The sequence below is a fragment of the Ursus arctos genome, unplaced genomic scaffold (genome assembly GCF_023065955.2).
Source record: "Ursus arctos isolate Adak ecotype North America unplaced genomic scaffold, UrsArc2.0 scaffold_21, whole genome shotgun sequence".
Classification (NCBI taxonomy): Eukaryota; Metazoa; Chordata; class Mammalia; order Carnivora; family Ursidae; genus Ursus; species Ursus arctos.
This window is the reverse complement of record NW_026622886.1, coordinates 42171502-42196860: the sequence shown is the minus strand read 5'-3', so window position 1 is coordinate 42196860 and position 25359 is coordinate 42171502. Positions and strand designations below refer to the sequence as shown.

General features: G+C 41.7%; 2 protein-coding genes across 3 annotated transcripts in view; one reads left to right on the top strand and one right to left on the bottom strand.

Moving 5' to 3' along the window:
* The window catches only part of TMBIM4 (transmembrane BAX inhibitor motif containing 4), a 29042-nt gene extending 18121 nt beyond the window's left edge, over window positions 1-10921 (bottom strand). Inside the window, exon 1 of the mRNA XM_026500094.4 lies at window positions 10825-10921. Coding sequence (XP_026355879.1) covers window positions 10825-10921 — 97 coding nt within the window. The remainder of the gene's footprint in view (window positions 1-10824) is intronic.
* Window positions 10922-11001: 80 nt separating this feature from the next.
* Window positions 11002-25359, top strand: part of IRAK3 (interleukin 1 receptor associated kinase 3) — a 61083-nt gene continuing 46725 nt past the window's right edge. The window contains exons 1-2 of one of the 2 annotated variants that reach the window (XM_057316260.1): window positions 11002-11087; window positions 13392-13548. In XM_057316260.1, the coding sequence (XP_057172243.1) occupies window positions 13476-13548 (73 nt within the window). In that variant the 5' untranslated portion in view covers window positions 11002-11087; window positions 13392-13475. Of the gene's footprint in view, window positions 11088-13391; window positions 13549-24219; window positions 24679-25359 lie in introns of those variants that run through there. The other variant, XM_026500092.4, reaches the window with a different exon arrangement.

Here is a 25359-nt window from a genome sequence, read left to right as displayed (position 1 = left end):
AGTAACCAGCACCAACATTCCCCACACCAAAAATGTGGACACCATCTCTGATTTGCCTCACTTCTCCCAATCCATTCACAACTATTGGAGCTTCTGCTCAGAAAGTACAACGCATCCACCTCTTTGGTCTCTGCTACCTCTCCAGTAACAGGCTGTAGGACCTCTCACCTACTACTAAAGTGGTCTTCTTATCGGTCTCCATGCTTCTACTCCTGTCCCACCTCTTGTCCCAATCCATCCTCCACGCAGCGGTCAGAGTCATCTTTTTATAAAATGAACCATGTCATGTGACTCCCTGCTTAAACACTTAGAATAAAATTAAAAGCTTCTATGGGGCCTTTGAAAAGGCCCTACTTGATACACAACTTTTCCAACCTCATCTCACTCCACTCTTCCTTGGTTCACTAGCTTTACCCACACTAACTACCTCTCTGTTCCCCAAGCATGCCAACTCCTTCTTGCGTCTGGGCCTTCGCCCTTGCTGTTTCCCCTGCCTGGAATGCCTTTACCTTTCTTTACAGGAATGGTGGTTTAAAACATCCACACTTTTTGACACTCCCTTCAAGGGACTCACTTCCGACAAAAAGAATAAGGCAGAAGTGACAATGTGTGTTATTTCTAACACTGAGTCATAAAAGGCAATTTTTTATACCTCAGTTAAAAAAAAAAAGTAATACAGCTACCTACTTGCTCTTTCTTAGAGGACTCACTCTAAGGCATTGTTTCTCAATCTTTTTTCACTGGGTACTTAAGGAGCCTTCTGGACATTATTTTCCTAATAGTCCTCCAATAAAATTTTAATGCCACAAACATACTGTACATCTGTTTATGTATCATGGCTCTTTGGAAGGCTACAAATCATTGTAAAATCTGAGATTTTTTTGCCTTCCACCTCAAGAACTAGTTTTCACCCTCTTGGAGGCCATTACTGGCCCCATTGAGAATGAATGCTATAGGAGAAGCCAGCTGCCAATGTTGTGAGGAAACTCAAGCAGTCCTATGGAAAGAACCATGTTGTGGGAAAGTGAGGTCTCTTGCCAACAGCCAGCGAGAAAAAGGTCTTTTGCTAATAGTGATGTGAGTGAGCCTTCTTGGAAGTATATCCTTCAGTTGACTTCAGCCCCAGCCAACATTTTGACTAGAACCTATGACAAATCCTGATCTAGAATCAGTAAAATGCCCGGCTCTCAAAAACTGATAAAAAAAAAAAAAAGTGTATTCAAGCCACTACGTTTTGTGGTAATTTGTTACACAGCAATAGAAACCTCATTTAGATTTTGGTACCTGAAAGTGGGGTGCTGCCACACCAAAAACCTACAATATGGAAGAGGCTTTGGAATCAGGCAGTGGGTGGAAGATGGCAGGTCTCTGAGGTAAAAGCTCAAAAAACCTTGAAGAAACTACTTATAGAAGGATGATACCTTTGAGGAGACTGGGGGTCACAGCTTAAAGGAAAGTGAGGAAAACCTTATTGGAAACTAGAGGTAAGGGGCGCCTGGGTGGCACAGTTGCACAGTCGTTAAGCGTCTGCTTTCGGCTCAGGGGGTGATCCCAGCGTTCTGGGATCAAACCCCACATCAGGTTCCTCCGCTAGGAGCCTGCTTCTTCCTCTCACACTCCCCCTGCTTGTGTTCCCTCTCTTGCTGGCTGTCTCTCTCTGTCAAATAAATAAATAAAATCTTTAAAAAAAAAAAAAAAGGAAACTGGAGGTAAGTAAGAAAATCCTTGTTTTATACCGGCAAAAAAAATTTAGCAACACTGTCACCTGTGGGAACATGGAAAGTAGAAAATGTACCTAACAAAGTGTGGGATCAAACTAAGATTTCCAGACAAAGTACTGAAGGTATTGCTGGCCTCTTGCTGCTTATACTAAAATACAAGAGGAGAGACAGAGGATGTGACTGTAAAATCCTTTGTTAAAAACTCACAAATATCCAGTTTTGCACCTCTGACAAACCATTCAAACAATAGGGCTTCTGAGAAGCTTGAGGAAATCGTCACTCCACTAAGCTCACTCTAAGACATTTCTGGGTGTGGCTTATATCTAATGGAGTGAACCATAAAGAACCACAGGAAACCCACAAAGTTTTCTGAAGAATTTTATTGGAAAAAATACTACCACATTATGCCTGTCTTACCACTGGACACTGGGTGTGTGGGTACAGATTAATTTGTCTCTTTCGTTACAAAGTCTTCAAGAGGAAATATTCTCAGAGGATATACTTAAGGAACTATACCCAAGAGCCCTCATCCACATCTGAAATTGATTTAGATGACAAAATTCTAGATTTTGCAGTGATGCTATACTGGAATAAGACTTTTAGAGGGTATTAGCTTGCAAGTGGAAAACAGAAAAATTTGTGACCAGAGGAAAGACTGTGGTAGTTTAAAACATGCCTACCAATTATTTGACACTTACCTTCAAAAGCTGGAGCCAAAATCCCCTCCCCTGGAGTGTGGACTGGACTTAGTGACTTGCTTCAAATGAATACAATAAGGGAGATGTGATGGTGTGTGATTACCATGACTAGTTCATTAAAGACACTGTGGCTTCCTCATTGCTCTCTAATGGATCACTTGCTCTGGGGGAAGCCTGGTTCCATGCCATGGGGACACATAAGCAGCCTATGAAGGTCATGTGGCAAAGAACTGAGAGGCCTTCTGTCAACATCCACAGGAGTAAGATTTCCGGGAAGATCCTCCAGCCCAGTCACACCTTCAGCTGACTGCAGCCACAGTTCCCATCTTGAGTAGAATCTCATGAGCCAGAACCAAGCCAAACCACGCCCAGATTCCTGACTCTCAGAAACTGTGTGAGATAATAACTATGTGATGTTCTAAAATACTAAATTTGAGAGTAATTTTTAATAAAGCAATAGATAATTAATGAATGTAGCTAGCTGCTTCTCATACATCACAACTTCCATCTTCTTTAAGAGCTCTTTCCCTGACCATTCCTTAACTAAAACTGCTGCCACTCGAAACCTTAGTGTCTATTCCATCACTGTTTCTTTTCTTTGGAGAACTTATCAAAGTCAGTAATCTATTTATTTCTTTAGGGTCTGTCTCCCCAGCTCCCCCATCCAAATTACAATTCATGAAGACTGAAATGTTGTCTGGTCACTACTATATCCTTAATATCAGTATAAGTCCCAATAGTTTTGTAAATAAAGGAAAATGTGCTCGCCTTTGTTTACAAAGCTAAAGAAATGCAAATTAGAACAAGGCAAAATTTTTTACCTACCAGGAGAATCAGCAAACTAAGGCTCATGAGCTAAATGCGAGCCACCACCTGATTTTGTAAGTAAAGTTTTATTGGGCACCACCATGCTTTCCCATGTATGTTATCATCTACAGTTGCTTTTGCACTACAAAGGCAGAGTTGAGTAGCTGCAACAGATGCCTCAAGGTCCCAGAAAGCTGAAAACATTTACCATTTGGTTATTTGTAGAAAATATTTGCCAACCCGATCCAACAGACTGTTAAATATTAAAGAGTATGATGATATTCTGTGTTGGTGAGGGTGCAAAAAAGGTACCCTCATATATTGTTTGCTAAGAGTCAATAGGTACAATCTCTTTGGAGGGTAGCTGATGACATCAATCACATTTAAAATGCACATACTCTTTAGACCCAATAGTTTCACTTCTAAGAATTTATCCTAGAGCAATATTTGAAGAAATTCACAAAGATATGGGGGGATTTTCCCTAGAGCACTATTTGAAGAAATAAAAAAGTAACAGCCTAAATATCTACCAAGAGGAGATGATTAAATAAATTACAGTACATACATACTATAAAAGACCACTGTAGTTACAAAGAATATAATAAAGCTATAAGTACTGCTATTTTTTAAATAAAAAATTATAAGTAAAAGTACAAAGTTGCAGTAATGTATAATATAATCCCATAGATTATAATGTTGTGCTTCTGAGTCTATAAAATAGTATGTTTTAGTTATTTCACTAATATACATACAGCTAAAATAGACTAGCTTAATAGACTATTGTATGTTAGATATATATTACAACTACTTATATAAACTGGGTTAATTGGTACTGTAAAGAGCTCAAGATAGAGACTTTACTCAGAAATTCGTTCTCACATAACTTGTCTGTAGCTTCATGATTTGTGTTTTCCACCAATGAGCCATGACATTTTAGATGTAATATTCCAAAAGTATTTCCCCAAAAACCTACATTACATTTTTAAAGGAACTTCTTTTCACTGCATCTAAAGGCAAAGAAAAAGTAAAAGTTTTGAAGTCACAGTTGTTTTCCTGAAGGCATTAAGTTAGCCAACTTAACCTGCTTTAAAAAAAAAAAAAGGAAAAAGGAAAAAAAAAGCTTAATTTGCTTTAAAAGTGGGCGGGGGGTAGATTTTTGTTTTACCATTTATTTAGTAAAGAACCAGAGACAGATGAGAACCAGTTTTTTAATACGGATGTAGTCAGCTTAATTACCAGCCCAATTATCAGAGCTCCTAAGTAAAATGTTCCTGCATAATTTAAATATTCATGAATTATTGAGTTTCTGGTATTTTGATCAGCATTGTTATAGTGAAATGAGACATATACGGAGGTAAATCAAGCATAAGGCAAATTATTTCTTTAAAAACAGTCTACATATGCAGAGAGGTAGAAAGAACATTCACCTAGGGATTATGAAACCTGGTTTCTAGTTCCCCAGCCTCACCGAAAGAACTATGCTATTTTAGACAAGTGTTTTTAAACTTAGTTTTCTGTAAAACATATGTGTATATTATGTTAGGGATTGTAATTCCGGAGAAAATAACAATATTGTTATTACAAAATTTTTTCAGCATTTATATATCCAAACCCAAACCTCCACTGGGATTCTACTTCCTCCTTGAAGCTTTCCTAGATTATTCTGGTTCACACACTCTCACTTCCTGCCCTAAATTCCCTCCACACTCGGCACTTTAGAATTTCATTAAGTTGCTTCACAGATTAGTTTGACCACTGGCCAACCCAACTAATGCCTTAAGGACAGCAACTGAGACTTTCAAAACTTTTATTTCCTCACTACCTTTACATTCAATAAAAAGGGTTGCTTTTTTCAAAATGTAGTTTTAAAAAATGTAGTCTATCTACTAAATGTATATTAATGATTCAAATTTTTCCTTAATGGCAGTATCCTAACTCAGTAAGATTTCTCTAATAAATGCCTTCTATTCACACATCTAATACTACCTCCACAGAAATGTAATTTGCTGCATAAGCTGCCATTTTCTATCCCTGTCCTTCCCTGAAGCAACTGATTCTCTTTATCACCTTTGGGATCAGCAGAGACCCTCATTTTCCCTGGTATCTATGAGATAGCCAGGAGTTCTAATCCACTCTCTGTTCTTGCAATAACAGTTCTTAGTTACTCTAATGTATCACTTTATAGATGAATGGAATCTGACAGTGCCTTATTGGTTTAAACAAACATATAGTAAAAAGCTGAGTTTGAAAACCAATCCTCCACAAACAATCCCAAAAAGCTGAAGAGGGGATAATACTTCCAAATTCATTCTATAAACCAGCTTTACCCCAATATCAAAGCCAAAGACACTACAAGAAAAGAAAACTACAGACCAATATCCTTGATGAATACTGATGTGAAACTCAACAAAATATTAGCAAGCAGAATTCCTTAGCAGATTAAAAGGATCATACACCATGACCAAATGGGTTTTATTCCTGGAATGCAAGGATGGTTCATCATACAAAAATCAATCAGTAGAATACACCATATTAACAGAATGATGAAGGAAAAACACATGACATCTCAACTGATACAGAAAAAGCATTTGCCATTATTCAACAACCACTCATGATAAAAACACTCAATAAGCTAGGAATAGAAGGAAACTACCTGAACATAATAAAGGCTATTTATGACAAGCTCACAGCTAACATTATACTCAACAGTGAAAAAGTGAAAACTTTTCCTCTAAGATCAGGAACAAGTCAAAGATGTATGTTTTTGCCACTTCTATTCAACATAGTACTGGAAGTCCTAGCCAGAGCAAGTGGGCATGCAAAAGAAATAAAAGGCATCCAAATTGGAAAGGAAAAAAAAGTGAAATTATCTGTTCACACATGACATGATCTTACATGTGGAAGACCCTAAAGATTCCACAAGCTGTTAGAACAAATGAATTCAACAAAGTTGCAAGATACAAAATCAACATGCAAAAATCAGTTGCATTTTTACACACCAATAATGAGCAAGCCAAAAAGGATAAGAAAATAAATAAAAAAAAATTTCAGGGGCGCCTGGGTAGCGCAGTCGTTAAGCGTCTGCCTTCGGCTCAGGGTGTGATCCCAGCATTCCGGGATCGAGTCCTACATCGGGCTCCTCCGCTGGGAGCCTGCTTCTTCCTCTCCCACTCCCCTGCTGTGTTCCCTCTCTCGCTGGCTGTCTCTCTGTCACATAAATAAATAAAATCTTTAAAAAAAAATTCCATTTACAATAGCATCAAAAAAAAATGAAATACTTAGACATAAATCTAATCAAGAAGGCAAAAGACTTGTACTCTGAAAACTACAAAACACTGCTGAAAGACACATATAAATGACATCCAATGTTCACAGATTAAAAGATTTAATATTGTTAAAATGTCCAGACCACACACAAAAAGAGCTACAGATCTAACGCAATCCCTAATGAGGGACAGAAACAGATAAATGTTCACCTTTAGCCCAGAAAGCTGACCTATAGCCTGCACTGTTTTGATAAGGATCAAGTAAGCGCTGGTTGCTACATCCTTAAAGGGTCTCAAGACTGCCTGTACATCTCACTGCTAGTTAATACCTGAGCTGAGTGACAGGCACTGGAGAAATCTTGAGAAAGCAGTTTTACAAGCAGAAATTCAAATAAAACATTTCTGATCTAATTCTCCCTACATGTCCCCTCCCCCCGAACAGGAAGCATATAACCACCAGCTTCATACTGCAAAAGTGCAGCTCTTTCTGCCCATGGGCCCTGTCCTTATACTATAATAAAAGCACCTCTTTGTGCCAAAAAAATCTCAAGAATTCTTTCTTGACCATTTGCTCCCAACCCCACATCAATCCTTATCAAAATCCTTTTTTATCAAAAGCCTTTTTTTCAGAGATAGAAAAATGCATCCTATAATTCATTTGGAATTTCAAGGGACCCTGAACAGCCAAAATAATATTGATAAAGAATAACAAAATTTGAGGTCTCATATTTTCTGATTTCAAAACTTATTATAAAGCTACAGTAATCAAAATAGTGTGGTACTGACAAAAAGACAGACATACAGAACAACGGAATAGAATAGAAGACCAGAAATAAACCTTCGCATATATGGTCAAGTGATTTTCAACAAGAATGCCAACACCGATCAATGAAGGAAAGGACTGTCTCTTCAATAAATAGTGCTAGGAAAACTGGAGAGCCACATGCGAAAGAACCCTTAACTTACATCATATACACACATTAACTCAAAATAACTTCAAGGCCTAAACCTAAGACCTAAAACTATAAAAACCCCTAGAAAAAAACACAGGGGAAAAGCACAGGCAACAAAAGTAAAAACAGATAAAATGTCCTACATCAAAATTTAAAACTCTGTGCATCAAAGGGCACAATCAACATAGTGAAGGGGTGTCTGGGTGGCACAGCGGTTAAGCGTCTGCCTTCAGCTCGGGGTGTGATCCCGGCGTTCTGGGATCGAGCCCCACATCAGGCTCCTCTGCTAGGAGCCTGCTTCTTCCTCTCCCAATCCCCCTGCTTGTGTTCCCTCTCTCTCTGGCTGTCTCTTTCTCTGTCGAATAAATAAATAAAATCTTTAAAAAAAAAAAAAACATAGTGAAAAGGCAACCTACAGAATGGGAGAAAATTTGTAAATCATATATATATAAGAGGTTAATATCTAGAATATATAAGGAATTCTTGCAATTCAATAACAAAAAAATAAATAACCCAATTAAAATATGGGCAAAGTCAAGAAATGAGAAGACAGACTAACAGAAAATATTTGCAAAGATGCATCTGATAAAAGGACGGTTATCCAAAATATACAAAGAACTCTTCACACTCAACAATAAGAAAATGAACAACTCACTTAAAAAGCAGGCAAAAGACCTGAACAGACACCTCACTGAACAAAATATACAAATAGTAAATAACATATGAAAAGATGCTCAGCATCATAGGTCATCAGGGAAATGCAAATTAAAATAATGAGATACCACTACCTACCTATCAGAATGCCCAAAATACAAAACCTGACACCACTAAATGATGAAAAGAACATGGAGCAACAGGAACTCTCATTCATTGCTGGTGGAATGCAAAGTGGTATATAATGGTATATAATTTCCTGGGTGATAGGTGTGTCTTTGGTTCTACTGAGGTGACCCTACGTGAGCTCTTGGATGAGGGCCGGTCACCAGAAAGAACAAGCCATAAGTAAGTTTGGAATTTTCAGCCGTGCTGAAGTGGGGAGAAGGAAAAAGGCTGAAAATGGAGTTAATAATTGATCATGCTTAAGTGAGGAAGCCTCCATAAAACATTATGAGTGGGGGTTTAGAGAGCTTCCAGGTTGGTGAACACGTCCACATACTGGAAGGGTGACACACCTCAACTCTATGCAGGCAGAAGCTCCTTCTCCCAGACCTCCCACTGTATCTCTCTTCATCTGGCTGTTGATCTGTAGCTTTTAATAAACTGGTAAATATAAATGTTACCTTGAGTTCTGTGACCTGCTCTGGTAAATTAATCAAATCCAAAAAGGGGGTCATGGGAACTTTCAATCTATACCCAAGTCTGACAAGTTATGGGTAACCTGGGGACCTATTACTTCCAACTGGCATCTGAAGTGGGGTGGGAGCAGTCTTATGGGACTGAGACCTTAACCTGTGGGATCCGATACTATGCACTAGGAGACAGCATCAGAATTGAATTAAATTGTAGGGCACAGAGCTGGTATCTTGGAGAACTGCCTGGTGTGGAAAAAAACCCACACTTTTGGTGACCACAAGTATCAAAACTGAAGTATCCTGTGTGAGTAGTCAAGGAGAAACACAGGGGGAAGAACTGGGTTCTTCCCCTACTCAGGGGGGGGAATACGTTTTTCACTAAAACAACTATGATCCAGCAATTCCACTTCTGAGTATCCAGACAAAACAACTGAAAGCAGGATCCCAAGGAGGTACTGTACACACATTTATAGCAGCATGATTCATACTGAGGTGTCTACAAGTAGATACACAGATGAACAAAACGTGGTTTTGTCACACAATGAAAAATTATTCAGCCCTAAAAAGGAAAGTCTGACACATGCTACAAAATGGATACACCCTGGGGCGCCTGGGTGGCTCAGTCTGTTAAGTGTCAGACTCTTGATTTTGGCTAGGGTCATGAATTCAGGGTTGTGAAATTCAGCCCTAAGATGAGCTCTGCGCTGGGCATGGAGCCTGCTTAAGATTCTCTCTCTCCCTCCCCCTCTGCCCCTCCCCTGCCTCCCTCTCTTAAAAAAAAAAAAAGGATACAACCTAAAAACATGCTAATTGAAATAAACCAGTCATAAAAAGGCACATACTGTATGATTCCACTTATATGAGGAATCTAGTGAGGCCACGTTCATAAAGCAGAAAGTAGAATGGTCACTGCCAAGCACTGGGAGAGGGGAAAACGGAGTTCTTTGATGGTACGGAGTTTCAGTTTTACAAGATTAAAAAGTCCTGGAGATTTGTTGCACAACAATGTATCTTAACACTACCGAACTGTACACTTAAATATGGTTAAGATGGTATATTTTTAATGAAACATGTTTCACCACAATTAAAAATTTAATTTAAAAAACTATGCTCATTTGCCAAAATCATTCCAAAATTCAATTCCAGAAATATAGATGCTAGGGATCAAGATTCTTAGTGCATCAGATCTTCATAATTCCTTTTCCAGAACAAGTTCCAGCCACTGGGATAGGATGAAAATATGGGACAACTTCTGTAATCAATTGGCTGAACTAGAACGGACAATGAATTCCACTTACACGAAACTAAGCATTTTAAATTCAGTAAATACTGCATAATAACTTAAAACTAAAATTGCATTTTGATTGACCTCTAAAGCTTCCATTTCCAACAACTGCCTCAATTAATACTCAAACTCATGTTGAGTTCCAGGTCTTGTAGACACTATAAATAGTGAACAAGAACAGATATGGTCCCTGTCCTCACAGATCCTACAATCCAGAAAAGGGCTCAGACAAGTAAATAGAAACTTGAAACGCAATCACAACCCCTACACCAAAAACATGCAAGCAAATAACTGCATTCAGGTGTAAGTCACAATGATCACATAATAAACTTATTTTCACATTAAAAAATAGCCCTTAATTTCTTTTAATATAAAGATGCCAAATTAAGGCTGTCGAGGTTTTCATGTCCCTTTCTACGCGGAGGAAGGCAGGATTAAAGCGGGCTGGGCTCCCGCTCAGGTTCCCGAACGCTCGGGGCGCACAGCTAGGTGACCACCACGCCTCCCCGGAGGCGCGCTCGCCCTGGGAGCGCTGGCGGAGCCAAGCGAGCGCTTCCCCCCACCTCCCGGGGGAGGGCGCTCTTCCGCAGAGCCCGGGGAGCGGGGGCGGGGAGCGGGAAGCAGGGCTTCGCTCTGAACCTCTGGGGGACCCGCGCTCCGCCTGCGAGCCCAGCCCCGGGAGGAGCTGCCGGCGGAAGCTGAAAGCCACCCCCAGAGGCCAACAGCGCATCAGGCTCGGCGCAGGGCGGCCCGCAGAGACCGGGGCGGGGGGTGGGGGGGAGAGGGGGTAGGGGGAATGTACCCATTCGGATGTGCACACTGGCGGAGGCCACGCAGCTGCCATAGTTGAAATCGTCCTCGATGGAGGAGCAGGGGTAGCGGGGGTCGGGGTCGGCCATGTCGGCAGCAGCACCCCAGCGACCCCGCGGAGCTAGGGAAACGACTCGGACTCAACGGCCTTCAAGCCACTTCCGGGATGAAGCGATCCAGCCCCAACTAGCCGAGCGCAGCTCGCGCTCATCGATGCGCTCGCCTCAGTGCTTCCGTGAGGCTCAGAGGAAGGAGGTGGGTTCAGGTTGGGGCGGGAGAGAAAAGTGAATTACGTTCTCTGCGTCATGTGAAGTGACACTTCTCTCAGATTTTTCCTCAACAAGGTTTTTATTTTATTTTTTTTAATGATTTTTTATTATATTATGTTAGTCACCATACAGTACATCCCCGGTTTCCGATGTAAGGCTCGATGATTCATTAGTTGCGTATAACACCCAGTGCACCATGCAATACGTGCCCTCCTTACTACCCATCACCGGTCTATCCCATTCCCCCACCCCCCTCCCCTCTGAGGCCCTCAGTTTGTCCATAGTCTCTCATGTTTCATTCCCCCTTCTGATTACCCCCCCTTTCTTTATCCCTTTTTTCCCCTACTGATCATCCTAGTTCTTATGTTCCATAGATAAGAGAAATCATATGATAGTTGTCTTTCTCTGCTTGACTTATTTCACTTAGCATTATCTCCTCCAGTGCTGTCCAGGTTGTAGCAAATGTCCTCAACAAGGTTTTTAAATCCTCTGACCCAGAGAGTTGCTGAAAGTGATAGAAGAGAAGTCCCATCCGTCCGTCCTTTTAGCAAACACCCATCTCATTCACATAGTCCTTCAATAATCATGCGGGAGATACACTTTTAATTATTTTTAATATTAATAAAATTCCCTAAATTTCTTGAGCACTTTCTGTGCTCTGAATGAGATAATGCCCCATGAGCACAGAAGACAAGCGCCAACCAGAGAAGACCGGAATGATGCAGGTAGGTTCAGATGGGGGGCAAAGCTTAGTTAGGATAAGATACAGATGACAAAGAATGAGACTGGATAGATAAACAAAGGCTGGGTCACTGTGTGCCAGATGGAGAATACATGAGAGAGTGCCATGACCAAAGGCAGGGAAGAGGGAATATCATTTTAATCTAAAAGAAATGATGATGGCAAATACGATGGAATCAGAGTGAATACTCATGCCATTGCTGTCATTCTGATACAAATACCGGGTGTAGATATGCCCAGAGAAATATCATCCCAGGGTTCCTTGGAATTCTTTGATGAGTTTACTTTGACCCACCCACATTTGCCTAGTCCCCACCTTAACCATAACGTTCAAAAGAGTTAGTAAGTGGAGCTCAGAATAGCTGTGGGATTGTCTATTCTGAAACTAAATCCTTAAATTTGATGTTATTGGAAGATTTGTCAGAAGAAATAAACTCGCTTCCATAAAGATGAGCAGAAAAACCTTACCTTTTATGATTTTCATTTTATAAGCATATTGCTCGTGTCAATATAAAATCATAAAAGGAATTTTTTTTTTTTTAAAGATTTTATTTATTTATTTGACAGAGATAGAGACAGCCAGCGAGAGAGGGAACACAACCAGGGGGAGTGGGAGAGGAAGAAGCAGGCTCACAGCAGAGGAGCCTGATGTGGGGCTCGATCCCATAACGCCGGGATCATGCCCTGAGCCGAAGGCAGACGCTTAACCGCTGTGCCACCCAGGCGCCCCATAAAAGGAATTGTTAAATAGGACAAACTGGAGTTAAGCTGCAAATCCATGTTTGTATAATGAACAAAAACAGCACTAGTAAAGTTTGATCCCCTAACTCTTACCAATTACAAAAAATAAATTCTAGATGAATTGTGGAACTAAATGTGAAAGGCAAAACAAAATTTTAAGATAATAATAGGAAAATATCTTTATGATTTGGAGGAAAGCAAAGGTTTATGAAACCAGATATAAACTAGAGTTAACTTCAAAGGAAAATATTGACAAATTAAACTATATTAAAAGTTTGAACTAGTAATCAAAATATTTATAAGAGAGTGAAAATAGAATGGGTGAAGATATTTTACACATGTAATCTACATAATGCTCTTTTCCAGAATATAAAAACAATTGTTACAAATCAAGAAGAAAAGAAAGAGAGGCAGCCAATAAAAAAAATGGGCAAAAGCCTCAAACAGGCACACCACACACACACACACACACACACACACACACACACACACAAACACACACATGCCAAATGGATAAAAAACTTAAAAAGATGCTTTCCCTCATTAATGATCAGAGAAATGCAAATAAATGCCACAATGAGGTATCTCTACACAGATGGCTAAAATTAAGAGGTTGACAATTCCAAATATTGAAAAGGTTGTGGATTAACTGGGACTCGAACTAGAGCTGGCTTCATCGACATGCAACCTGGGAAATTGCATAGGGTCTTGCTCTCAGAAGGAATTTGCACTTGGTTTAATGCTCAGTGGTCACCATTTTGAAATGTTTAATAATGTTGCCTTTCAACTTGTGTTTTATGAATGAAAGCACGATGGAGCATGAGCAGAAGAAGTTTACACAATATACAAGTGTCCATTCTTCTTTGCCAACCATTTGCATTTAGCATCCAAGATGCCCCATGTGCACAGAATTCTATTGGACCTACAATGCATGGGAGTTAGAATAGACTCAAAACCAGTACAAGGTAAGTGTGTTATACTACAACTTAGTAAAGGAAAGGGGTGGGAGGGCATAGACAGTGCCAAGGGCTGTTTTACCAATCTTTCCTTACCTATCAGAACTTACTGTGAATGCAAAAATAAGGCAGTGGTGCTCTAAGAAGCATGAATGTCCGAGGAATCCTATCATATCCTTTTTCACTTGTGTCAGTTCCCAATATTAGCCAAGCACGAACACTAAAAATGAAGCTATTGAAGGAAAGGGAAAGAGGGGCAATCATGGTTTCTTCTCTTGTCCATCCTTATCAGTAAGCTGAAGGTAGAGAGTGTTAGTAGATTGTGCACATCTCAAGAAGTGAAATAAAAATATGTTGACCTAGTTGTATATGCAGCTGTTCCACAGTTCTAGTAAGAATGAAATGCATATGTATATACAGGCTATGAAATACAAACTGTGTAATTTTGGTGATCCACATATGAATTTGCATTTAAAACTGGTATTGCATGATATAAAGATCAATGATAAAATTTGTGCTAGTAATTTTAAATGACATTTTCCCTTTACTTAAAGGACAGTAAATAGCAAGTAAAGGGGCGCCGGGGTGGCTCATTTATTAAGTGTCTGCCTTCGGCTCAGGTCATGATCCCAGCATCCTGGGGTCGGCCCCCCCTGCCCCCCCCATCGAGCTTCCTGCTCAGCAGGAAGCCTGCTTCTCCCTCTCCCACCCCCCCCCCGCTTGTGCTCCCTCTCTCACTATCTCTCTGTCAAATGGATAAATAAAATCTTTAAAAATAATAATAATAATAATAAATAGCAAGTAAAAAAATCATGCAAGTAAAGAGACTGCAAAAGAAATGAGAGCTTTGGGAAGGTTGTAAATGGCTTCACAGAGTGTTTTAGTTTGCTAGGACTGCTGTAATAAATTAGTACAAACTGGTGGCTTCAAACAACAGAAATGTCCTCATTTACAGTTCTGGAGGCCACAGTTCTGAAATGAAGCTGACAAGCGGGGTTAGTTCCTTATAGAGGTTCTCAGGGATGATCTGTTCCATGCCTCTCTAAGTGGCTTCTGGTATTTGCAGTGCTTGGATTTCCTTGGCCTGTGGCTGCATCACTCCAGTCTCTGCCATCATCATCACTAGGCCTTCTTTCCTCGGTGTTTCTGTGTCCAAATTTCCCTCTTCTTATAAGGACAAGAGCTCTAATCCAGTATGGCCTCATCTTAACTTGATTACACCTGCAAAGACTTCACAGGCATACCTCATATTATTGTACTTCACTTTATATACTTTGAAGATACCATTTTTTACAAATGGAAGGTTTATGCAGACCTGCATCAAGCAAGTCTGTTGGCATCATTTTTCCAACAGCATTTGCTCGCTTCTCGTGTGTCTGTCACATTTTGGTAATTTTCACAGTATTTCAAACTTTTTAATTATTATGATGTTTTCTGTGGTGATCTGATCAGTGAATACTACCCTGTGAAAGTTCGGATGATGATTAGCATTTTTTCGCAATATTTTTAAATTAAGGGATATACTTTTTTCCTAGACAGGATGCTATTGCACACTTAATACACTACAGTATAGTGTAACACAGTATCGTGTACTACAGTATAAACTTTTATATGCTTTGGAAACCAAAAAATTTATTTGACTCACTTTATTACGATATTCGCTTTATTGCAGTGGTCTGGAACCGAATCTGCAATATGTTCCATGTATGCCTATATTTCCAATTGAGGTCACATTCAAAGGCATCAGTGGTTAAGACTTAAATGTATATCATGGGAGCCCACAAGTCAACCTACATCACAGAGGTGGTGCCTTTTCAATAGGATCTTGAAAGATAATTAGGGGTTCCTCAGGTAGGAGATGCTGAAAAAATCCAAACATGAAATAACTAGTTCAGATAAATTGGAAAAGACCCAGACACTCATGAGAGACATTACAGAAGAATAACATTTTTTTTTTAAGATTTTATTTATTTATTTGACAGAGATAGAGACAGCCAGCGAGAGAGGGAACACAAGCAGGGGGAGTGGGAGAGGAAGAAGCAGGCTCATAGCGGAGGAGCCTGATGTGGGGCTCGATCCCATAATGCTGGGATCACGCCCTGAGCCGAAGGCAGACGCTTACCCGCTGTGCCACCCAGGCGCCCCCAGAAGAATAACATTTGGTGATTCATTGGATGTAAACACCACCGAGCATGGTATCTGACATAGCAGGAGCTCAGTAAATCCTTCTGACTATATCAGTCGATCAGTCAATCAGAATTACTAAGAGTTCTTTTGGCTCCTGTGACCAGACACAAAGAAGCTGGTTTTCTAGGAAATGATCAGTTTGGGGCATGCTGCATTGAGATGAAAGAAAGACATCAAAATGAAATTGTTGGTAAATGCTGGAGGCGGGAATGAGAAGGGAAGCTGTGGAGCAGGTTAGGGCTAAGGACAGAGATATGAGGGGGGTCCACATAGAGATAATAGACGAAGAATGAGATTATATGAAATCTTCAAGACCTGGAATAAAAAGATCAATAGAATTCAGGGGCGCCTGGGTAGCGCAGTCATTGAGTGTCTGCCTTCGGCTCAGGGCGTGATCCCAGCGTTCCGGGATCAAGTCCCACATCGGGCTCCTCTGCTGGGACCCTGCTTCTTCCTCTCCCACTCCCTTGCTGTGTTCCCTCTCTCACTGGCTGTCTCTGTCACATAAATAAATAAAATCTTTAAAAAAAAAAATAGAATTCAGCCTGTGGGCGCACAGTACAAAAGGAAGCGTCAGTTGGGAAAACAGAAGAAACAATCAGTAACGTAGGTAGAAAACACTAAGTATTGTCAGAAGAGACCTCAAAAAAAAGGCAAAAATTCACGAAAGATGGTGTGATGAGGGACTGATGCTATGGAACTGTCAGAATAAGCCCTGAGGAAAGGCCATTTGATCTGAAGTTACTAATATTTTTAGATCCAAATATGCTGGATATTTTCACATACAGACTTACTGCCTTCATTGTCAAGGCACCAGATTAGAAATCCAAGCTTTTCTTTTTCTTTCAAAAGTTCGGAACAATGAAACAAATTCAGTACGGAACAAGAGGAACCATGGCCACCATGGAAGGCCAGAAGATGTGGATAACTAATTACCAAGTGTTGTTAGAACATGTACTCTGAAACCCAGTGATGTGACATTATTTCTTGAACTTCTGTGCAGAGGGTTTGTCATGGACTGAATGTGTGGCCCCCGTTTATATGTTGAAGCCCTAACTCCCATTGTGGCTGAACCTGGAGAAGGGGCTTGTAAAGAGTTAATTAAGGTTAAATGAGGTCATAAGGGTAGGGCCCTGATCAGACAGGATCAGTGTCCTTACAAGAAGAGACACCAGAATGCTGGTGTGTGCATGCTCGCTCGCTCTCTCTCATTCTCTGAATGTGTGTATGCACACACCCAGGAAAGGCCATCTACAAGCCAGAAGGAGAGCTTTTAGCAGACACTGGACCTTGTGGACACCTTGATCTTGGGATTTGTAGCCTCCAGAGCTGTGAAAAAATAAATTTCTCTTATTGAAACCATCCGGTCTGTGGTATTTTTAATGCCAGCCTGAACAGACTAATACAGGATTTACCTCGGGGATTTACTAAATAACAAGGAAAAGAGAGCCAAATCCTTGAGAGGGAAAATGCACAGGATTTGTACTTATAAGTTGACAAGAAAATTTGAAAATCTCGAGTGAGACTTTTTTTGCATGTATTTCTCCAGCAAACACTGCCTGCAGAGTTCACAGAGCCAGCAGCAGTTTGGCCATCTGTAAGATGCAGTAGTTGGATTCGGGTCTCTAAGCCATTTTCCATTATCAAACTGCAAACAGTCTGAGTAGAGTCTTGACTGCAAAAGAAAACATGGTGCCATATTCTCAGATTTATTTCACATGTATGGGGTGCTTCTAGAGATAAATAAATGATGGCTTCAAAAACAGGACTTTAGCTAATATTGAAATTATCATGAAAAGCCCTTGATTGAAAACTATTCAATTATAAAAATCAGATTTTAGAAGTCAGTGGTGACTAGGCAGAAGTTATTATAGCAACACACTCCAGGGTGAAAAATACTGTGAAAATGATTTTAAAAGAAAATGGTGAAATAGGACAAAGCTTGAAAATGTTGAAAGAGGGGTGCCTGGGTGGCTCAGTCGTTAAGCGTATGCCTTCGGGTCAGGGGGTGATCCCAGAGTCCTGGGATCGAGCCCCAAGTCAGGCTCCGTGCTCAGCTGGGAGTGTGCTTGAGATTCTCTCCCTCTGCCCCTCCCCCCTTTCTCTCTCAAATAAATCTTTAAAAATACATACACATTGGAGGAATCATTATTGCATGTTACTATTATTAAGTCATTTTTTTTCTTTTTTAAAACATTTTTTATTTAAATTCAATTGAATTAACATATACTGTATTATTAGTTTCAGAGGCAGAATTTAGTGATTCATCAGTTGCGTACAACAGCCAATGCTCCTTACTTCAAGTGTCTTCCTTAATGCCCATCACCCAATTACTCCATCCTCCCACCCATCTCCCCTCCAGCAACCCTCAGTTTGTTTCCTATAGTTAGGAGTCTCTTATGGCTTGCCTCCCTCTCGTCTTATTTTTCCTTCCTCTCTCCTATGTCCATCTATTTTGTTTCTTAAATTCCACATATGAGTGAAATGATATGGTTTTGTCTTTCTCTGACTTTTTTTGCTTAGCAAAATACCCTCTAGTTCCATCCACATCTTTGTAAATGGCAAGATTTCATTTTGATGGCTGAGTAGTATTCCTATATACACACACATATGTCTATGTCTATGTCTATGTCTATGTCTATGTCTATGTATATATACACACATACATATATACATACATACTACATCTTGATCCATTCATCCGTCAATGGACATCTGGGTTCTTTCCATATTTTGGTTATTGTGGACATTGCTGCTATAAACATTGGGGTGCATGTGCCCCTTTGAATCACTATATTTGTATCATTTGGATAAATACCCAGTAGTGCAATTGCTGGGTCATAGGGTAGTTCCATTTTTAACTTCTTGAGGAACCTCCATACTGTTTTCCAGAGTGGCTGCACCAGTTTGTATTCCCACCAATAGTATTATTAGGTCATTTTAATGAAAGCCTAAACCCATCCAAATTTTCCTTCTTAAAATTACCAAGTAATATGCACCACAAATGTTTCTCACCCCATTGCTGATCTTTATCTCACCCCTGAACCCCAATGCACCTAGGACCTTCTAAGGCTCAGGGGTGGGATAAGGCTCAAAGATAGGATAGGTTAGTGATCTTTGTTTTGGAAATTATTTCCCAAACCAGAAGATCTATGTCCCACAACTGGTTGTCCTTTGAGCATCCATCCTTAGGGATGCTGGATAAACAGCTGCCACCAAGATAGTTTTTCCTATCTACAAAGAGCTGTTACCTAACTCACCTGATTTTTTATTTCTTAGTCTTCAATGCCTGTGCTTAGCTGGGACTTTATCACTGATAATACTATGTATCTGTGCCATTATGTCATCTGTGCCACAGCCTTCAGGGTTCCCTCAGCATCTCCATTTGTGATTCTTTGCAGTTTATTACTCTCTTGCCTCCAGCTGGGATGGAAACTCATCTCCTAGTATCTGAAATTTGGGGCAGGGGTGGGAGGGTAGTGCGGAGAGGAGTTAGAGATTATCCTAGGGCAAAAAACACAGTGAAAGAGTTTGAGGGTTAATCACAGCCATGTTTTCGCCAGAAGCATGTATGCTGAGAGTGGGTGCATGGGGTGCAGTGCAGGTCTGGGTCTGCCTGGATTTTTAGTGCAGTCTCATGCACATCTAGGACTTCATACTGCTCCCTTCCATGCTGCCAGACCATTCTCTACTAACACTTGTTTTCTTCCAGGGGCCCAGCTATCTCTCTCTACAATGCAGTTTCCATGCCCATCTGACATTCCAGAGATCTAGCTGTATAGATTTGAACTCCAGTTTTGGACAGAGGTTTGCTTCCTTCCCATAGTTTTATGGCCATCAACAAACCAGGAACTATCACCAAATGTCTGTTCGGTGTATCTGTTAGGATGCATGTGGCTGCAAATTACAGGATTCTTTTTTTTTTTTAAAGATTTTTTATTTATTTATTTGACAGAGATAGAGACAGCAGGCGAGAGAGGGAACACAGCAGGGGGAGTGGGAGAGGAAGAAGCAGGCTCATAGTGGAGGAGCCTGATGTGGGGCTCGATCCCAGAATGCCGGGATCACGCCCTGAGCCGAAGGCAGACGCTTAACCGCTGTGCCACCCAGGCGCCCCAAATTACAAGATTCTTAGTAAGGAATTTCTGTGATAATTATTAGTCCATAAGCAGGACGTTCTCCAGGTATAGAACAAAAGAGCTGCTTAATGCCATTATGAAGGATCTGGTCTTCTCTCTCACGAGACCATCCCCAGGACTCACTTCATTCTAGTATTTATATCCATGTGGTTGCAAAATGGTTCCAGAGACAACCAGAGCTGCTGCACGTTCCTATTCAGATTCAGAGAGGAGAAATTTGAATGAGATTTGGTTTCCCAATCCATATATTACTGCCAGTTCCAGTCATGTGCCAACCTGACTCTCAGTGCATGGACCACTGCAGTTTTAAATATGGAGGTCAGGGTAGACTATAGCAAGATGGAAAGAGCATAGCAGGCAAGGGAATAGCAAGTGCAAAGGCTTTCATGTGGGTCTGCCTGGTGTGTTCAAGGACCAGCAAGGAGGCAGTGTGGTTATGCAGAATGAACAAGGAAGCAAGATCAGAGGGCAACAGCAGAGCGGGAGAGGGAGAGTGAATGCAGATCATACAGAGAGTTTGACTTCTATTCTGACTGAAAGTAGAAGCCATTGCGGGCTTCTAAACAGACCAGAGACATAATCAGATTTGATTTAAAAGGATGCATCTGGCTGCAGTGTTGAGGAAAGTCTATAGGAAGCAACAGTGGAAGCTACTTTAGTTAGGAGACAACTGTAGTAAACCAGACAAGACATGCTGATGGCTCAAACCAGGGTGGCAGTAGTGGAGGTGCAGAAAAGTATGATTGTAAACATATTTTGAATAGAGTCGACAGGGTTTGCTGGTGGATTGAACGTGGGCTGTGAAGAAATAGAGGAGTCAAGGATGACTGTATAGGTTTCGGTTCAAGCAACTGGAAGGATAGAGTGACCTGGATGGGGAAGAATGTCGAAGAGCAGGTTCAGGAGGCATGATCAAGGGTTCAATTTTGGACATGAGTGTGAAGTTCAAGGGAGAGGTCTGGGCTAACCATATACATTTGGCACACCTTGGTAGGTGGATGGTATTTAAAGCCTTGAAACTGGTTGAGATCACCAAGGGAGTGGGTGTACATAGAACTACAAACCGAACCTTGGGGCTCTCCAACATTAAGTTAAGGGAGATGAGAAGGAACAGCAAGGGAAGCTGCACAGTGAGCCGTGAAGTAAGCTAAAATGTAAGAGAATTTGGAAGATAAAGTGTCCAAGAAGGAGGGAGTGATCATTGTGTCAAAAACTACTGATGGGTCAAGTAAGATGAAACCTGAAAATCAAGTGTTATATTCAGTGATGGTGTGGACATAGAGGACTCTGAGAGCCGTTTCAGTGGAGTAGGGTAGGAGCAGTGGCTCTAGAATTGGTTCAAGAGAAGATAACAGGAGAAAAGTTGGGAGGCAGTGAGAATATTCAACTCTTTACTATGAAAAGGAGCAAAGAAAAGGGAGTAATTATGGCATCAAAGGGGGGAATGGCATCATAGTTTTTGGTTCATTTTAAGGTGGAAAAAATAACATCGTATTTGTATCCCAACTGAATTGATACAGTAAAGAGTGAGAAATTGATGATGTAGCTGAGAGTGAAAACAACTGCCCTCGATGTCTTTGAGTAGGAGGCAAGAAGGAGATCAGATCGAGTGCTCAAGTGAAGGGATTAGACTCAGATAGGAGCCTACATAATTGACCTATAGAAAAGGAGGGAGGCATGCATGTCTATTCAGATACTGGTAGGTAGATAGATGTGATGCTGAGATTCTGTGGAAGGGTGTTTTTGTTTTGTTTTTCTTTTTCTGATACATCAGTACTCTTAATACTTTCAAGATCATTGGCTGAGCACAAGGATGGAGGAGAGGGTAATGGGAGTTGAGAAAAGAAAAGGCTTAAAACAGCTGTCAAGGGGACCAGCAAAGTAAATGGACTAAAGGCATGTAGTGTGATAGCCTGGCAGCATAAAGGAGCCATTTGAAAGTCATGGTTTTGATTTTAAATTGAGTTCAATCAACAGGTTTTTATTCCCCACCTCACCCCCAGCCACATTCTGGTACACGGGTGTGAAGCCCAAAATTAGAAAATTGTATCTAATCAGGATGGTAGATTTGTTAAGAGAGCTCAACAAAGCCAGAGAGGAGCAAGAGAATGGAAAGTATATGCAAGAGAGGGATTGTAAAAATTGAATGTGGACTTTACGGATAAAGAGAAAAATAAGGACATCAAGAGGGTGGGGCAAGAGAAGAGGTAGCAAGATTTTGTATTTGGTACCCTGGTGATGGGGAAGGATTGTTGGGGTCAGAGTACTAGAGGGTATGCACTAGAAGGACAGGAGGTATGGTCAGAGAGTGGATTCATGAAATAGAAATTACAGAAGGGCTGGTTATTGATAATGACAAGTTCTAGGGAATGATCATGGGAGTGACTGGCTGAAATAGGGTAGAAGGTAAGATTACTGGAGGAGAGGATGAATCAAAGAACTGGGAGGACAGGGTATTGGGAAGATCATCATTTGCTCAACAAATATTTCAAATCACGGAAGATTAAGATAGGATTAGTCCTGGAGAGAATTGCAGTGAGCAGGAGCTATATAGTCTGAGAGGGAAGAATTAAGGTGGGGGAGAGCAGTGGATGACAGCAACAGTGAACAGCAGTGAGTGATATAACCTGATCATTTAAAATTCAAAAGCCAAAGGCAGTTTTAAGGAACAGGGAGGGAGCATGGTCTGATACTAACTGCCAACATTGAAAATACAAGAAATTTCATATAATCCATATACATTTCACATAATCTGGCTTTCACATAAAATTCTTGCTTCTCTGTAAATCAGAAGATCTGGAAAAGCGGGCCATGTTGACTGCTTCACTCAGTGACAGTGATTCCTGGTTCCTCTGCGTAGGAGAGTTTAAGTTTTGATCCCCTGTTCTACCAGTTCAGCTCAATAGCTGTCAAATACTTGTATCCCGCCTCTGTTGCTTGGTTTATTCAGGTAGTCCCTTTGAGAGATATAGGGCTTTTTTTTTTTTTTTAAAGATTTTATTTATTTGATAGAGAGAGACAGCCAGCAAGAGAGGGAACACAAGCAGGGGGAGTGGGAGAGGAAGAAGCAGGCTCCCAGCAGAGAAGCCTAATGTGGGGCTCGATCCCAGAACGCCGGGATCACGCCCTGAGCCGAAGGCAGACGCTTAACGACTGCACCACCCAGGCACCCCAGAGGTATAGGGCTTCTTAAGCGTGTTCAGATCGACAATGAAATTTTAGCTACTTGAACAAAGGGATAGAAACCTTCACCCCAAAAGTATTGTCTTTATCCATTTTCAAGTGTATTTTGTGGTATACTTTAGCTGAGAACGGCTTGGAAATTCAGGTAGTACCGGGGTTACAAAATGATAGTGTCTCATTAAATGTTGGTCTCTAGGGGGCACCATTGCCAAAGAGTACAAATCTGAAAGCTCTCAACTAGAGTTGCTATTTTTCAGTTGATGGCAATCGTCCACTCTACAGTCATTAAGGTTGGGATTTTTTTTTTCTCACCACTTTCAAAGCATCTCCTCTTTTTGTCAGTAGTATTTTTATCATGCCGGTGATGGGATATTACAGCATACACGATAAAATATTTCAAAACAGTCAATTTTACTTAAACTCCATGTTGAAAGCAAATGACTCTGTCAAACACTCTTAAGAAGGAAAAAGTAGTGGAACAATGTTTTACCAAAAAAGCCCAGGGAGAGGGGCGCCTGGGTGGCACAACGGTTAAGCGTCTGCCTTCCGCTCAGGGCGTGATCCCGTCGTTATGGGATCGAGCCCCACATCAGGCTGCTCCGCTGGGAGCCTGCTTCTTCTTCTCCCACTCCCCCTGCTTGTGTTCCCTCTCTCGCTGGCTGTCTCTCTCTGTCAAATAAAATAAAAAAAAAAAAAAAAAAAAAAAAAGCCCAGGGAGAAAAAAGGATGTAGTAAAACCAGAGAATGGGCAGCCTCAGGAAGAAAATGAACACAATTTTCTTCTGCTTTGTTCTCTCTTTTGTTTTCCTGTTGTTGGTTTTTTTTTGTTTGTTTTTTGTCTTTTTGTTTCTTTTTTTGGTCTTTCCCAACAATCCCTTCATATATGCACATTTATCTGTTCAACTTCGGTAAAAGTTGGAAGACGTGCCAAATGATTGTCTTCAGCTGAGTGATTATTTTCTTCTTGCAGTTTTTCTGGGTTTTCCAACTGTTCCTCAATAAACACGTGTTGCTTCCTGGCAGGGCAAAACAAAATGCATTTTTAAAAGCAGGATTGGCAGGTCGTCTGTCCATCCAGGCCAGGAAACAGCCCATGCCAGGGCACGCAGAGGGGGCAGTAGACTCCCCTCCGTTAGTTCTGCCCTCCTGGTCTTTCCCCAGTTCTCGCTCTCTGCTATGTTTCTCCAGTCACGTCCCAAACCCAGAGCAGCGAAAGGACTGTTCAAAACTGAAAGCCCGTGAGAAGGACCGCGCAGAGGCAGAGACACCCCGCGGCCAGGCCGGGCGGCCGCAGGGACATCGCTGCCGGGCAGCGCTCTGCGTCATGTGGGGACCGCCCCTTGTGGGGCTCGGCAAATTCTGCCGCTTTGGCCGCGGTCGTGGAAGCAGGATTTCCGCGGTTGTGAAATCGCACCTCACGGGCGCGGAGAGGCCCGGGCTCCGCATCCCTCCTCCGACGGGCCCCCGGTCTCCGGCAGCCGAGCCATGGCCTGGGCGGCGACGGGGAGCTCCGGGGCCCGCGGCGCCCTCACGCCGCACACGCTCCTGTTCGACCTGCCGCCCACGCTGCTGGGCGAGCTCTGCGCGGTCCTGGACAGCTGCGACGGCGAGCTGGGCTGGCGCGGCCTCGGTGAGTGCGGCCCGCGGAGGCGGTGGCGGGCGGACGGGGCGGACGGGGCGGACGGGGCGGACGGGGCGGACGGGGCGGACGGGGCGGACGGGGCGGACGGGGCGGGGGGGCCGCGGCGCGCATGCTCAGTCCGACCTGACGCGCTCCTTCCCGGGCAGCCCTGCGGTCTCTGGCCGCTTCCGACGGGGAAGCTGCCCCTTCCTCGTCTTGGGGAGTACACAAATACTCCCCGAGACCCGCAAAAGAGCTCCCCGTTCACTTTCAAAGACAGGGTACCTGTGCAAGATTAAGCGAGCGGGGGCTTGGGGAAAGTAGCTACCCTTGTGAAACCATGAGATCTTTATCAACTGTTCCCGCCTTGCTTGGTTCAGAATATTTTAAATCAGAACGCCTATGTGATGTCTTCTTATTGCAAAATTACCCTAGAATATAATTCTTTTATTAAAATATATTTATGCCTTTAAATTTATCCCTTGGTGTTTTCGGTGCACTTCCAAGTGCCCATCTTAGTTAAATTTCAGGTGAAATGCTAAAGTAAAATACTATTTGTCATTAATGTAGCTTCCAGTTTTCTTAATTAAGTATTTCTTGCTTATTTATCCAATTTGTGACATGAAGGTTTTAGCTAGATGATGTCTTTTTATTTCAATCAAGAAAGTTGCCTTTAAAACCATTTTAAGC